General features: G+C 39.2%; 2 protein-coding genes and 1 long non-coding RNA gene across 4 annotated transcripts in view; all 3 read right to left on the reverse strand.

Moving 5' to 3' along the window:
* Positions 1–1,259, reverse strand: part of LOC146488730 (uncharacterized) — a 68,186-nt gene extending 66,927 nt beyond the window's left edge. The window contains exons 1-2 of one of the 2 annotated variants that reach the window (XM_085113375.1): positions 1,225–1,259; positions 607–790 (exon numbers count right to left, since the gene is read on the reverse strand). In XM_085113375.1, coding sequence (XP_084969501.1) covers positions 607–694 — 88 coding nt within the window. In that variant the 5' untranslated portion in view covers positions 695–790; positions 1,225–1,259. Of the gene's footprint in view, positions 1–606; positions 945–1,224 lie in introns of those variants that run through there. The other variant, XM_085113367.1, reaches the window with a different exon arrangement.
* A 4,838-nt stretch (positions 1,260–6,097) lies between these two features.
* Positions 6,098–9,303, reverse strand: LOC146488736 (uncharacterized). The gene is made up of 2 exons (XR_014865380.1): positions 7,350–9,303; positions 6,098–7,017 (listed from the first exon to the last, which is right to left on the reverse strand). It is a non-coding gene; the product is annotated as an uncharacterized LOC146488736 (long non-coding RNA).
* A 201-nt stretch (positions 9,304–9,504) lies between these two features.
* On the reverse strand, positions 9,505–15,842 carry LOC146488737 (uncharacterized). The gene is made up of 2 exons (XM_085113481.1): positions 15,481–15,842; positions 9,505–10,532 (listed from the first exon to the last, which is right to left on the reverse strand). The coding sequence occupies exons 1-2, from the start codon at positions 15,741–15,743 to the stop codon at positions 10,337–10,339; spliced, it is 459 nt and encodes a 152-aa protein (XP_084969607.1). The 5' UTR covers positions 15,744–15,842; the 3' UTR covers positions 9,505–10,336.
* Between the last annotated feature and the right edge of the window lies 1 nt (position 15,843).

The following is a 15,843-nucleotide window of genomic DNA, read 5'->3' on the forward strand; positions in this document are numbered from 1 at the left end:
ATGAAGGCTTTTGCGAGTTAGAGTACTTGACTTCCCTGTTGGGTGGTGCTTATTTTGCAACAAAGCTAACTTTCTCCGCAGAAATAAATAAACCGTCCACCACATTCATTACTCGTAAGTCCAGAAAAAGATTATGTGAAAAGTTATATTTTTGGCTAATACTGACATCGCTTTCGTAGGAGGGAGCAGAAGCACAAAGCATCAAACATATAGTTAGCCCTGAAAGGCTCTAGATCATAATCTTGAGTAGTTTAACTCCCAAACAATTGGAAGCGACTCAATGAAATTTCAATTTCGTACCAGTTTGAACAAAACAACTTCAGTCCATGCAAGCTTAAAAAACAGTTGGTAGGGCGGCGGAACAAAAAAATCTCAAGGCGGTTTGTTGATTCAGCTTTGCCGCAATTTGCTCAACTCTCTAAGCATTTTTGACCTAATTCAGTTATTGGTAATACTCAAAAGTTCAGTTCTCTTCAAACTTAGCAGAGCTAACTGACGCTGAAAGCACTCAAAAATGTCATTTTCAGGTGCAACATTTCCGTGCGCGTGTTAATTTAAACTAATTTAATTAATTACTGAAAACAACAACATTTAAGTTATAAATACCAGCTTGTCCGTATTTGTTGCTCTCAAACACACAAAGAACCCACAGAGACGCCAAATGAATTCCAACGAAGATTTCGATCCTCGGCATTCTCTGGCTTTCTTGTTCTCTGTAAGACCGTACTGTTTATGTCAGAAGGAAAAAGATGCTCTTCGCTCATAAAAGGACAAACGAGGAACACTCAACCTGTCTGTCAAGATGTGGGTGGTTATGATGTGAAAATTGATTAATTATTTATTTCGATATTCAACCTTCTATGTCATCTGTCCGAAGATTAAACATTTTGTTGTTGAAAGCATAATAACAACTAATGTCCTTTCCTTTTTTCAAAGTCACTAGGCCATTTCTTAAGTTCTTATTTTCCATCGTACTTTCATTCTCTTATATATTCCTTCCCTCGGAGATAAAATTAGGGGACTTCCTTTGGCCTAAAACGTATACTTCTTGGACACTTCCGTATTCGATCATTTTTGTTTATTTTCTCTCTCGTATATTTTTTTCTGTTTTCGGTTCCCACAATATAAACGCCTGCTATCAAACAAGCTGAATCGTTACGTGCGTAACTTATATTCTAAGAAGATGCTCTTCACTCAGAAAAGGACAAATGAGGAACACTCAACCTGTTTGTCAAGTGTGAGTGGCTATGATGTGAAAATTGATTAATTATTTATTTCGATATTCAACCCTCTAAATCATCTGTCCTATGATAAAGCATTTTGTTTTTAAAAGAATAATAACAGTTAATGTTCTTTCCTTTTTTTCAAATCACTAGGCCATTTCTTAAGTTCTCATTTTTGGGGTTTCAGCTTCTGAAGCTGAAACCTACATTGTCGTCGTCTTGTGTAAGTAAGTAAGTAAGTAAGTCCATTTTCCGTAAAGGTTCGGAATGCCGACGGTTCACCACGACAGGTTACGAGATCTGAGTCGGCTTTATTTGTACGGATGATTCAAAATGGCTGCCAGGTCTCTCATGCTCACCAAGGGGGCGGTTTGTGGTTCTTGGAAGGAAAACACAGGTTTTCAATACTGTAAATCAAAAGAACAACTTCTAAAGAACATTCGGCTGCTTAAAAAGTCAGTGAGTTCATAGCGAAAAAATTCCTGTTCGAGATTGTGTGAAGTCGAAAACATGTGCGATCGCAAAGTGAGTCCATTTTCCGTCAAGGTTTGGAATGCCGAAAGCTCACCACGACAGGTTACGAGATCTCAGTCGGCTTTATTCGTACGGAAGATCCTTGTATTCAATTCAAAATGGCTGCCGGATCTCTCGCGCGTGGATTTTCAAGGTGGCAGTTTGTGGTTCTTGGAAGGAAAACACAGGTTTTCAATACTGTAAATCACAAGAAGAACTTCTAAGGAACACTCGGCTGCTTAAAAAGAGGAAGTCAGTGAGTTCATAGCGAAGAAATTCCTGTTCGAGAGTGTGTCAAGGCGAAACATGTGCGATCGCAAAACAAGATCTGCAAATCATCACATGAGCTGTAGACGTTCTCGCCAGTGTGTGCTCCTGGAAATCCACTTTACAAAATACTACAGGTTTGAATGTGAATTTTACCGTGCTTTATGTTAACTTAAATTGATCGATTTGCCATATTTCAAATAGCTTTGGCGAAATTTTCGAAAAACGTTTTCAGTTTAATACAGTCGAGAAATTGTGCTTTACAATAGTGACTCGCAATTCGCTTGGATCGTAGCCTGCGTAGCAGTCGTTTCCGTTTCCTTCAAGCCAAGCGGGGCAAGCGCGCGAGGGCATTGGGCATTTTGCCAAGCTTGACCCGCTTGGCTTGAAGGAAACGGAAACGACTGCTACGCAGGCTACTTGGATCGCTTCACGTAGCTTCACTCGAGGCGAAAATTGTACGAATTTCCTTTTTAGGCGTGAACACAGGTCTGTCTGAATAAATTTTTCAATTAAAAAAGCTTATTGTTTGTTTATCTGTGTGTCTTGATTCACGGAATTTCTTGTGACCATACGATCTTATGTAAATAGCGATGCAAACCATGAGAGATCCCAACCATATCTATTTCTGTCCCCTGTGTATTAAAGTGTAAACAAACGATCAAATTACGCTGCACATTTTGGCACTGACTAGAACTGTGCATTAACCCCTCTGAATTTTATATAACATTGCTTTTATACTGCAACTAGACTGCAATATTCTACAAAAATAAGGCAGTAGCCACATGCAGTCATAGACTGCCTTTTATCATTTATTGATCTTTGAAGAGATTCCCTTTCATTTTCTTACAATGACCTTTTTTAGGGTCACTCGAACACAGACAATAACTTTTCATTATGGTAGCTGAAACCACATGCACTCCTTCGAGTGCCTATTTTATTTATCGTACTTTCATTCTCTTATTCCTTCCCTCGGTGCTAAAATTAGGGGACTTCATTCGGCGTGAAAATCAACAGGGAATTTTAATGCAACACAGGTTGCTACTGTTCTTGGACACTTCCGCGTTCGATCAGTTTTTTCATGTCCTCTTTCTCGTATATTTTTTTCTGTTTTCGGTTCCCACAATATGAACGCCTGCTATCGAACAAGCTGAAGCGTTACGTGCATAACTTATATTCTAAGAAGATGCTCTTTGCTCAGAAAAGGAAAAATGAGGAACATTCAATCTGTCGGTCGAGGTGTGGGTGGCTATGATGTGAAAATTGATTAATGATTCATTTCGATATTCAACCTTCTCATTTATCCGAAGATTTAGCATTTTGTTTTAAAAGCATAATAACGGTGAATGCCTTTTCCTTTTCACAAATGCACTAGTTAGGCCATTTCTTAAGTTCTCATTTTCAATCGTGCTTTTGTTTTCTTATTCCTTCCCTTGGTGCTAAAATTAGGAGACTTCCTTCGGCGTGAAATGCAATCAGGAATTTTAAAGCATCCTAGGTTGCTACTGTTCTTGGACACTTTCGTATTCGATTTTTTGTTTATTTTATCTTTCTCGTACATTTTTTTTCTGTTTTCGCTTCCCACAATATGAACGCCTGCTATCGAACAAGTTGAATCGTTACGTGCATAACTTATATTCTTATAAGATGCTCTTCACTCATAAAAGGACAAATGAGGAACATTCAACCAGTCTGTCAAGATGTGGGTGGCTATGGTCAGTGAAAATTGATTAATTATTTATTACGATATTCAACCTTCTATGTCATGTATCTGTCCGAAGATTTAGCATTTTTTTTTAAAAGCAAATAACAGTGAATGTCCTATCATTTTTTAAATGCATTCTCTTATTCCTTCCTTTGTAACTAAAATTCGCTTCCCACAATATGAACGCCTGTTATCGAACAAGCTAAATCGTTACGTACGTAACTTATATTGCTTCCCCTTCTCCGTTTCCCATGCCATACTCCACGGCGTAGTCAATTGATAAAAATCGGTATCAATCTATCAATTGATAAATCGATAAATTCAGGTTATATCGAAACATATCTTGACACAGTCGTTGACTAACACACCATTACCATTACTATTGTGCACTTTGACAAATGGCCGCTTCAAACTTCCGAAAACTGGGAAAATGCATTTCATTCTCGGAGCGATGAAACTTGAGCGTAAGCGTTAACTGAACAAATAAGAATATTACTTTACTTGTCCCTTGGTGCCAAAATAATATTAGGATAAACAAAAACTCAATTACTGAGATACCTTGTTTGCTTAAGAGTCCACTGTAGTAGTTTGTTGCTGGGAAACTCGTTTACCACGCAAGAGAATTTGACTCACGGCCAATTTACTCGTGCATGTACACATCTCCGAATTTTGGAAGTAGGTGTATAATTTCGGACGAATAATTTCAAAACTGAAAAGTTCTTGTGATCAGTTCAGAGAAAATTTGGATACGATTGAGAAAAGGTCGTTCGAAAAAATTAAGTGACACTGATATATTAACTTAAATTCATTATCCTCACACTGAATAAGCCATAGAAATGTGTGTACAAATTAGCTTTACTGCTGCAAAATTATACAATACGTAGTGATGAATCATAAACTGTTTTTGTCAATTTTTAAAGATGGTCACACACGGTTTTGCCACCATTTCATTTACGTTTTTTGTCTTCATTGAAAACTGCATTTATTGCGCATGCCTTGAAAGGTTTTTGTGACGAAAACCTTTATTTACATTATCACCAGCGTCCTAAATAAAGTCATTTCAGGAAAGTCATGCGCAATTTGTTTCTGCCAGTGTGTAAGCATGTGACGACGTCAAAAAATCTGCAGCCTACAGTTCTTTTGAATGATTGTCTTTTTCTTATAGCATTATCCCTTGATTAATATTCAATAGCTAGCGAACTCATGGAACAAATGAAAGCAGATTAGTCTTTTTTCGAGAAGGATAATTAACATTACACCTATCTTAACAAAATTGACCTTATTTTTGATCATTGCATCGCTTTGGAGAATTTGGCTAAAGCGTCAGTTGCCTCCCAGGCTTCACAGGCAACAGGAAGAAAAATTAGTTTTAAGACTTTAAAGGCCTTTGGAATTATATTAAAGTACAATAGTTTTGATTCGGTATTGAATCCAGAGCTTCAAATAAAGTAAAAACAGTGAGAAACTATGTGTAAGAGAACGCGACAATAAAACCGCCAGGCCACTTTTATAGTATTAAATGTACTGAAGTTTACTGGCCCCTTCAATATCTCAGAGGTAAAAAATTCAATTTGTGCTGCCTCTCATTCACAGATAGTTCAAGGACAACATGTCAGTACATTCGAGCTTTTTGTTGTTGTTGTTGTTTTTTTTGTAAATTCCCTGTCAATGAGAAATCAGAGAACTACGGAGCAGAATGTAATCTATAACGTGTTAAAAATTGTCTCTGTCGGTCGTCAATACCCTTGCGCATTGGTGTGTCCTCTTTGAAAAGCGCGTCATTAAGCGGAACTTTCCTCAATACCGAGCTGTTCGTTTTCGATTGATCTTTCCCAAGGGCAGGTTTTAGAAAGTCCAGATCTGCCATTTCTGCAATGGTAAGTCGGAGTTAAGGGGTTAATACAGATTGCTTGCAGAACTAAAACTTCACGTTGATTTTCCGGGCTTATCTTGAAACGTCCCCTCATCAGAACAGAACAAGACAGTTTCGCTACTCCATTCTTGACCGACACGAGTGACCTCTTAAACTCTTTCCGGAACTTATGATTCATGACGCCGTATATGATTGGGTTTATGGCAGAAGACAAGTAGATAAGAATAACACAGACCCACGGATACTCTGGAGGCAGAACTTTCATTGTTTTGGCAAGAATCACGCCAATTGCCAGTGTTGGTACCCAACAGAGAATAAACCCGAGCATGACAACAAACAGTATTTTAGTGGCTCTGAGTTCTTCGCAATTCGGTCCCGAGCGTTGTTCACCTCTCTGCAGGGAGCAGGTCACAGTGAGAGAGTGTCGGCGGACTACTCTATAAACCAGGAAATAGCACAACAACATTAAGATGGCCGCTAAGACAATCAAATGCCTGGAATTACATTATACGATGATCCAATTTTAATAATAAACTTTATTCAGATGCTGAGATTACATTACTCAGCAGACAAACGCAAAATTGTTTACGAACATTACGTTATTCTTCATTTACTTACTAAATTAATGTATGTAGCTTCAAGCCCTATAGACTGTTCACAGTCCCCATATTTCCCCGTGGGATTCGTGGGATATTTTCCATATCCTCACTAGTGAGGATACTTCCCTATTTTTTCGCTCCTCCTCCCCTTTCAACTAACCCCCACTCCGTCTCACCTCAGTTGTTTAGACACTCTCCCCAGATCGCGCTCGCCTTTACAAACCAAGATGGCGGCAGCTCCATCGAAGCGTACCAGTCTCGAGAATCCTACGGAAAAATAGGGGGACTATGAACGGTCTACAAGCCCTTGGATTTCAAATCAATTTTTGGGAACCCATCTGTAACCATGTTTTGGTTCCGTGAAAATTCATTGGAACCCGTTTTCAATAGCATTGATTTCAATACTGACATAAGAACTTCAGTGTATACTTCTATTATGAGAAGGAAATGGGGAAATATGTCGTGATAACTTTCAAAGATGTTCTCCCAGAAAGACAAACGTCCTTTGTTAGCCTTTGAATTTAGTCGCTTTTAGTGCCTTGACACCATTCAGCCCCTTAAAGGCGAGATCAAGACTGAAGTTGTGCTGACTTACTGAAGGGACACTGAAGACTGAGTAAATGTAAAAACAAAAAATGTAAATGTAATTTATTTACCCACGAAGCACCAAAGAGCTCTAGGAGCTCGTTCAAAGGTGTCCGTGCGTTTCGGGTCGAATTGTAATTTGGAAGTGTTCAGCCAGTATTCAAACACAAGGCCTGGATGACTGGTTCTTGCAGAGATTGATACCGCTAATCAATGCATGTTCTTATGAACCCTCTCTTTTCCCTCTGTCACCTTTTTTATCTCCGTGGAGGTGCGGTGGTGTGGTGGTTAGCGCGTCGGACTTTCGATCGGACGGTCGGAGGATCTGAGGGTCTTTGGTTCGAGGCCAGGTTGGTCTCTTCATTGCTGTATTGTTTCCTTAGACAAGAAACTTTGCTCCACATTGTCTCTCTTCACCCAGGTGTATAAATGAGTACAGGCGACATACTGTTGGGGGTAACCCTGCGATGGACTAGCATCCCATCCAGGGGGGAGTAGCAATACTCCTAGTTGCTCCTTGCTACAAAAACCGGGCCATGCTCCGGCCGTATGGACCACCTAGGCTCTTGTGTGACTTTACCTACCTTTTTTATCTCAAAGGTTTCGTTAACTTTGGTGATGCATTTGTCCCCTCTGTGTGGTGGCCTGCAGATTTGTCGCTGTTGCAGATACTGTAACGTGATCAGCTGAGTCATCCACTTGGTGGAGAAGGGGAACACTAGCTCTTTTGAAGCAGCCCGTTGGCTCAGCTCTTGGGCTTTCACTCTTCAAGACCCGCATCCAGTACATCAGTTACGAGGATACCCTGACCTTGCATGATCAGGATGAGATGGGAAGTAAGACGTAAGAGTCTGCGATCTAGCTCTAGAGCTTCAAGATACTCATACGTCAACCACTGGTTTAGATAGCATATCAGCTGTGCTTTAAGGTCTGGCTTGCTGGTTGTTGTTGTTGGCCCCAATCGTATTTTCGACAAACAACACCGTGCAATGTGAGATAGTTCACAATCATCTGACTCTAATGCCATAGTAGTGACGCGCTTGGAATCTGGTTCCCTTAGGGTTTCCAAATGAATCCATGTGACTGATAGTTTCTGTGCCAACCGGTTCGTTCTTTCCGCTATTTCAGAATAAGTAGTAAATACTTGACATCATTTCATCTAGACGTTTGAAGAACGCATCTGATCAGAAAGTATTGCTTGTGGCCAATTCAAGTCTATGGTTTACACAGCGGACCACGAGTAACCATGGTCTTCATGATTTCATTTCAGTGCAGGCACCAGACGTTCTGCCTCAACTCAATTAGTCAAATGTGTAATGGTTAGCATACTTAAGCAACTGTTAAAAGCCCGCTAAAAATGCAAAATCTCATGACCGAATCTCCTAAATACAACAAATGGGCACTTAAACTAATCAAATTATTTCTTTTAGAAAATCGATGACGTTAAAGTGCCTATGAACCGAAAATTGTTTTCATTTAGTTTTAAAGTTTACCTTTAAAAATACAGGTTTCCAAAGTTTGAGAACTGTAGACTTAAAAATGGCAATTTTAGAAGCCTTTAAAGTCGTGCTATTTTACTCTCAAAAATGGTCTTTGAATCGCGCGGCCAAAATACCACGTGATATCAACCTCTGACGTCACTTTGTTGCCACATTCATTCCCGCAATATGGAGGAAAAGAGGCAGCAAGGGCGGTATTGCGTTGCTGGTACGCCAAACCAGCAAAGCTGCCAAAACAGATCGTTTACCCCGGGTATACGAATCAATATCAATCAATATCAATAAATCTTTATTTAAACACGGTAAAATCCATCAGGAGTATAAAAATAAGAAATAACCTAACTATCCTAAACAAAATTCAAAACCTGACTACAACTAATCTAACTAAAACCTGTTTTTCATGAATGCCGTGTGTAACATTAAAAATGAACATTAACTAATCTTTTAAATTGTTTAAGAGATTCAGCTTCTCTCACATGACAGGGTAGGCTGTTCCAGAGAACTGCTCTGCTATAAGAAAAGCTGTTTTTCATGAAATTAGTTCGCGGAAACGGGACAAATAGTTTGTTAACAGAGTCCCTCAGGGAGTAACGCGTTTCATTTCGTTTAACAAATTTAGATGATAAATATTCAGGAACAAGACAATTTAAAGACTTGTATACCATTATGGATTTCTGTATTTGAAATTGAGTGCTCAAGTCTTTCCAATCGAGTTGTCTAATTAAACGGTTAGCATCAGCATCATAGCTAGAGAAGGTTAAAACGCGAGCGGCACGGTTCTGAAGCTTCTGTAGCCTGTCAAATAATGTTTTACCACAATTACCCCAGACAAGATTGCAATAATCGAAATGAGATTGAATTAGTGCGTTGTATATGTAATGAAGGGTAGGTGGAGAGACAAAAGGTCTAATTCTTTTTATTGCTCCTATTCCGGAAGCGATCTTTTTAGATAATTTATCAATGTGTGTTTGCCACCGTAGATTTTCATCAATAAATATTCCAAGCGATTTGACAGAGGAAACGTGTTCTATCGGAACATTATTAATCGAGAGCTCAAGCGGGTTCGCCAAAGTACTCAATTTTTGTCTGGAGCCAATTAGCATGAATTCAGTTTGAGGAGTGTTCAAAGTAAGTTTATTGGAAATAAGCCATTTGTTTAGGTTATCTAAATCGTGATTCAGATTTAACTGTATTGAATTCACATCAACGCCAGCATAAGTAATGTGGGTGTCAACGGCATACATCCTAGGCTGGCACGAAGTAAGGCAGTTTGGCAAGTCATTAATATAAATTAGAAATAAAAGGGGGCCAAGGATTGTTCCTTGCGGTACCCCACATTTAAGAGAGCAGATTCTAGAAAGAGAACCGTTAACGAGACATCGTTGTGTACGATTAGTTAAATACGACTTAAACCAATCAAGAGCTGTACCTTGTATTCCATAAAGGTTCATTTTAGATAAAAGGATATCATGGTCAACGGTGTCGAAAGCCTTTTTTAAATCGAGGAAAACCACAGCATTAACATTGCCACGATCAATATTAAAGGCCCAATTATCCGTAGCTTCCAGAAGGGCAGTCACAGTTGAGTGTAACGAGCGAAAACCCGATTGATGATTAGAAATGATATCTTCATTGGTCAAAAAGTTATACAACTGATCATAAACAATCCTCTCAAACACTTTAGCTATAACGGAAATGACTGAAATAGGTCGATAATTATTCAGATCAGATTGCTCACCTTCCTTGAACAACGGAGTAACTCTAGCACATTTCCAATCATCAGGAAATATACCAGAGACTAAAGATTTATTAAAGAGATCACATAGTGAAACTGAAATAAGATCAGCACATTCACGTACAATTTTAGCAGAAATATTATCAAGACCTGTTGCTTTAGATCTACATAATTTGCTTAGAGAATGTACCGATTACCCGCTGATCCGGCTGTGAGGGCCAAATGGGTCCAGTTTGTCCGTAGACATAGGCATGATTTCAAGAACCCGACGTCAAAATACACTTCACTCTGTCCGGCTCATTTCGAGGATTCGTCTTATGAACGCAGTTTATCCGTTCTAAGCAGCATGGATGCCGCGGGGATGAAAGTAAAGTGTTGCCAGATAAAGGACGCGATCCCAACGAGGGATACTACTACTCCACCTGGTCAAGAAGAACTTAGCGAGCGAAGTAAACGCATTGGCAATTTCCCTGCAGCAACGGTACTCTAGCGAACCTACTAAGTTCTCGACTTTGCATTCTGTACATTGGCACCTGAAAATATGAAGTCAACGTTAAAACAGAAATGAGCCGTTACAGCAAAAACGTCAGGCCATTCAAAATGAAAAAAAGATCTCATATTTTGATAGGTCTTTTGACGATCGAAAGATCAGACAGCCAGATTCAGGATGCAAGATCAACGAGTTGCAAGCTCAAAGTAAATCCGTTCGGACATTGCGGCGCACAGGTTAAGAGACAGTCCGCGTTAGATTCGACCGGTCAATTTGGGCCAGTCGTTCGATTTCCTTCAAATTTTTAGCAACAGACAAAGTTGATATAACATTAATGAAAACACATTTCTTTTGATTCTAAACTCAACAAGACCCGAAATTTTGAGGCGAATGTTCAACCCTCCCGAATCCCCGAAAATCGACCTTTCACCGAGTCGAAATTAACCCGTTTTCGGATGTTTGCCGCCGAAATAATATTTTTCCGAAAAACCTTACATTTATACCACGAACACATACACTATACTTCTTTACAAATATGGTATATAGAACTCATATTATTGAGAACTTTTATAAGGAGGGCATCTCAAACATACCGATGTTAACGATTCGTGCACGGAGCGTGTCAAGTGCTGCAACAAAAACCAACATTTCTCAAAATTCTGACTTACTCTGGAAGTCTCGTGTATTTTTTCAAAGAGTACTAGGATAGTGTCCTTAAACTACGGAATAATATTTAGTGGATCTCTATACTGCGAAAAGATACGGCCGCAACAATTTTGGGCAAATCTCTTATTTTCCGACACGTGTTGTGTGACAGCGATGGCATCCCAAGGCAAAAAATTTTGACTTTTTCTGCTTGACCGCAACTTAAAGTAGACAAATGCGTTTTAAAAGGGTAAACAATTAAAAACGTACCTTAAAAGTTCCACTGTTTTGCTTCCAAGACTTCATGTTTCACCGATAAACTGTGAGCAAATTTGATAGCCGTGTCACGGTATCCGTGTTCTTTATTTGTTGGCTTGCAGGCGACGATCATGCTGGCTAAAAACCTGAACAACTCTACAGAGTTCCGTGAAATTAGTTCTGTTATTCAACCGGGCGCTCTGCCGACCAAACAGTCATCATTTGCAGAATTTATGTCGAGGAAAGACTTTTGAAAGTTGTCGTCCATCTTTGTTTTGAAATAACAACCGCTGACTGGAACAACACTTCCGGTCTGATCGAACCGGAAACAGAACATCGTCTACAGTAAGAAGTCGTGCACTAAGTTCAATTTCTAGAGTTTTATTGTTATTAACGTACTGTAAATTACTTGATTATTTCTAGGTTATTTTCTACTTCAAAGGCATACATGTTTATGCCGGGCAACTCATTATTTAACCCTTTTACGTTATCTAAGATGTATTGGTGGTTTTCACCTCACACATCGTCACGCAAGTAAAAAAAATAAAATCCTTAACAATTCAATACATAAAGTCAAGAAATAGATATGTTGTAGAAGAGTGATACATAAACAACGTGTGAAAGCCACAGGGCTGTGCGATATCTCAAAAACGAGTTATTCAAGAAAATGTACCACGGAAAATTACAGAGTTTAGTACGGGGACGCCATGTTGGTGTTCCGTCTGAGGGATACCAACATGGCGGCCGGAAACCAGCAAAAACATCTGGAGTTTACCTTGGCTATTTCAAAGCCCTTCTTCTCTCTGCTGAACTTTCACACATTAACATAGACGTTTCTATTACATGTTAGCCGATGAGACCTAATAAAACACGAGGCAAATCGATGTTTTCATGTATTCGTGACATGTTTGGAGCAGCAATCCTTCTGTCACGCACTGTGCAAAAATCTAAAATTCAAACTGCTCTATTTTTTAAAAAAATGCTATCCTTCTGAAAACAAGCAAGCCGATGGTATTTTATATTTTCTTTTATGTGATGAAGATAAAAACCCAAAATTGTGTTTAGATAAGAATTTCAGTTTTTTATGACGTCATGTGAAAACCAGCAATTTTACTAAAATAATAACAAAAACTGTAAAAAAAAAATATCGAAAAACTGCGAAATGTATAGAAATGAGACTTCAGAAAGGTCTCAACAGCAACTACAATTGACGAAACTTGCAATAAATGAGACGTCAGAATGGTCTCACCGGGAACTGCGAATTCTAATGTAAAAAGAAGAAAATGAAGGAAACTGCGAAAATTTGCAATTTTCAGTTGAAAATCGTAAACTTTGTAGCGACAATTTTGTCCTTGACCGGCATACCGCTACAAGAGGCTAAGGCTAGCAGAGTTTTTCTTTATCTTGTTTGTTTCCCGGGGGTTTTATTTAGGCTAGACTTTTCAGCGGCTCTCCTGTTTGCTATCTCCGAGAGCGACAGGCAGCTGCATGGAAGGCAATCATTAAAAACTGAGTGTCCCTAAATATTATTGTCTCTTAGCTAAATAATTTTACAGAAAACACGAACATTTTTCAACAAAGATAGCCAAGTGCTGAACCAAATCCTTCTTTCTGTCCTTTGCTGTAAATGGGACTTCATAGTTCTTTAGAATGTTCTTTAGCATTGAAACATTAAACTGTGAAAGTTTGTTGGTTTTCCGGTACTGGCAAAGGTCATAGACGTCGTAATAAATGGGATGTAGAAGGCCGATCTCGTCAACAATGCTGTTCACCACTTCTTGTCTGTTGAAATACACATTGAAATCGGAGATCATGGAAAGAAGCCAATGAATTAAAGTATTTATGATCGACTAAGGAGAGAGTGGACCGCGCGTTTCTCTACAGTAGATGAAGACAGTCAAGAAGCTTCTAATAATTCGAGAGAGAGCGCCCGTGGTTCAGAACAGGCAACCAGACCCTCAAATCTCACGCGAGGATGGGCCCTTTCAAAGCCACGTGCCCCAACTCGTTTTTCTGAAAATGTAAAGGATTACTTGAAAGCAAAGTTTAACTAAGGAGAACGAACGGGGTTGAAGGCTAACCCAAAACAAGTCACTGCAGACATGCGAAACGCCCGAGATGAACAAAATGAGCGTCGCTTTTCCAGAGAAGAATGGCTAACAGTTGTTCAGATAAAGAACTTTTTCTCTCAGCTAGTGTCATCCAAGACGAAAGGGCAAGATGCAGCTGATGACAGAAATTGAAGAAATACTGGAAGAGGAAGAAGAAAGCAACAGACAAGAAGTGGTGAACTGCATTATTGACGAGATCGGCCTTCTACATCCCATTTACTACGACGTCTATGACCTTTGCCAGTACCGGAAAACCAACAAAATTGTTTTTTCAATGCTAAAGAACATTCTAAAGAACTACAAAGTCTCGTTTACAGCAAAGGACAGAAAGAAGGATTTGGTTCAGCACTTGGCTATCTTTGTTGAAAAATGTTCGTGTTTTCTGTAAAATTATTTAGCTAAGAGACAGAATAATATTTAGGTACACTCAGTTTTTAATGATTGCCTTCCATGCAGCTGCCTGTCGCTCTCAGAGATAGCAAACAGGAGAGCCGCTGAAAAGTCTAGCCTAAATAAAACCCCCGGGAAACAAACAAGATAAAGAAAAACTCTGCTAGCCTTAGCCTCTTGTAGCGGTAAGCCGGTCAAGGACGAAATTGTCGCTACAAAGTTTACGATTTTCAACTGAAAATTGCAGATTTTCGCAGTTTCCTGCATTTTCTTCTTTTTACATTGGAATTCGCAGTTCTCAATGAGACCATTCTGACGTCTCATTTATTGCAAGTTTCGTAAATTTGCAGTTGCTGTTGAAACCTTTCTAAGGTCTCATTTCTATATATTTCGCAGTGTTATTATTTTAGTAAAATACATCATAGGTAACGTAAAAGGGTTAAATAATGAGTTGCCCGGCATAAACATGTATGCATTTGAAGTAGAAAATAAGCTAGAAATAATCAAGTAATTAACAGTAGAAATTGAACTTCTTACTGTAGACGATGTTCTGTTTCCGGTTCGATCAGACCGGAAGTGTTGTTCCAGTCAGCGGTTGTTATTTCAAAACAAAGATGGACGACAACTTTCAAAAGTCTTTCCTCGATATAAATTCTGCAACTTAAGACTGTTTGGTCGGCAGAGTGCCCGGTTGAATAACAGAACTAATTTCACGGAACTCTAAAAAGATGTTCAGGTTTTTAGCTAGCATGATCATCGCCTGCAAGCCAACAAATAAAGAACACGGATCCCGTGTCACGAATACCGTGACACGGCCATCAAATTTGCTCACAGTTTATCGGTGAAACATGAAGTCTTGGAAGCAAAACAGTGGAACTTTTAAGGTACGTTTTTAATTGTTTACCCTTTTAAAACGCATTTGTCTACTTTAAGTTGCGGTCAAGACAGAAAAAGTCAAAATTTTTTGCCTTGGGATGCCATCGCTGTCACACAACACGTGTCGGAAAATAAGAGATTTGCCCAAAATTGTTGCGGCCGTATCTTTTCGCAGTATAGAGATCCACTAAATATTATTCCGTAGTTTAAGGACACTATCCTAGTACTCTTTGAAAAAATACACGAGACTTCCAGAGTAAGTCAGAATTTTGAGAAATGTTGGTTTTTGTTGCAGCACTTGACACGCTCCGTGCACGAATCGTTAACATCGGTATGTTTGAGATGCCCTCCTTATAAAAGTTCTCAATAATATGAGTTCTATATACCATATTTGTAAAGAAGTATAGTGTATGTGTTCGTGGTATAAATGTAAGGTTTTTCGGAAAAATATTATTTCGGCGGCAAACATCCGAAAACGGGTTAATTTCGACTCGGTGAAAGGTCGATTTTCGGGGATTCGGGAGGGTTGAACATTCGCCTCAAAATTTCGGGTCTTGTTGAGTTTAGAATCAAAAGAAATGTGTTTTCGTTAATGTTATATCAACTTTGTCTGTTGCTAAAAATTTGAAGGAAATCGAACGACTGGCCCAAATTGACCGGTCGAATCTAACGCGGACTGTCTCCTAAGAATATAAAAATACCTATACTGACCAACTGTTTACAGGAACTCTTTTCTCATATCGCGCTTCCAGCACTGTTGGTGTAAGGCCATCTTCGTCTAATTCTTCGTCGACTTCGATTTCCTCTCCCGTGTTCTCGTCGCCAGCGTCAACTTGGGCCAGCGGTTCGTCTTGATATGGCATAATTTCGCTATAAATTACATGGTAATCTTCATCGTTTCCCTCTTCGACATCTTCGTCCTCGGGGTTACCGGACATATCTGAAAATTCGCTCATTTCTGAATCGCTAGACATGTTTCCTTCCAAGCTCGCTCACTTCCCAACAAGGCACTTTGACAACGCAAACAAACCCGTGGCAACAAAGTGACGTCACAGTTTGGTGAATTTGGAAAAA

This window comes from Pavona decussata, unplaced genomic scaffold (assembly GCF_977016875.1).
Source record: "Pavona decussata unplaced genomic scaffold, jaPavDecu1.1 SCAFFOLD_8, whole genome shotgun sequence".
Classification (NCBI taxonomy): Eukaryota; Metazoa; Cnidaria; class Anthozoa; order Scleractinia; family Agariciidae; genus Pavona; species Pavona decussata.

Excerpts from the sequence above, each read along its gene's own strand:
- LOC146488737 (XM_085113481.1), bottom strand. The coding sequence starts at position 15,743 with ATGTCTAGCGATTCAGAAATGAGCGAATTTTCAGATATGTCCGGTAAC. Across the intron at positions 10,533-15,480 it reads AGAGTTCCTGTAAACAGTTG|GTGCCAATGTACAGAATGCA; the intron begins GTCAGTATAGGT and ends TCATATTTTCAG.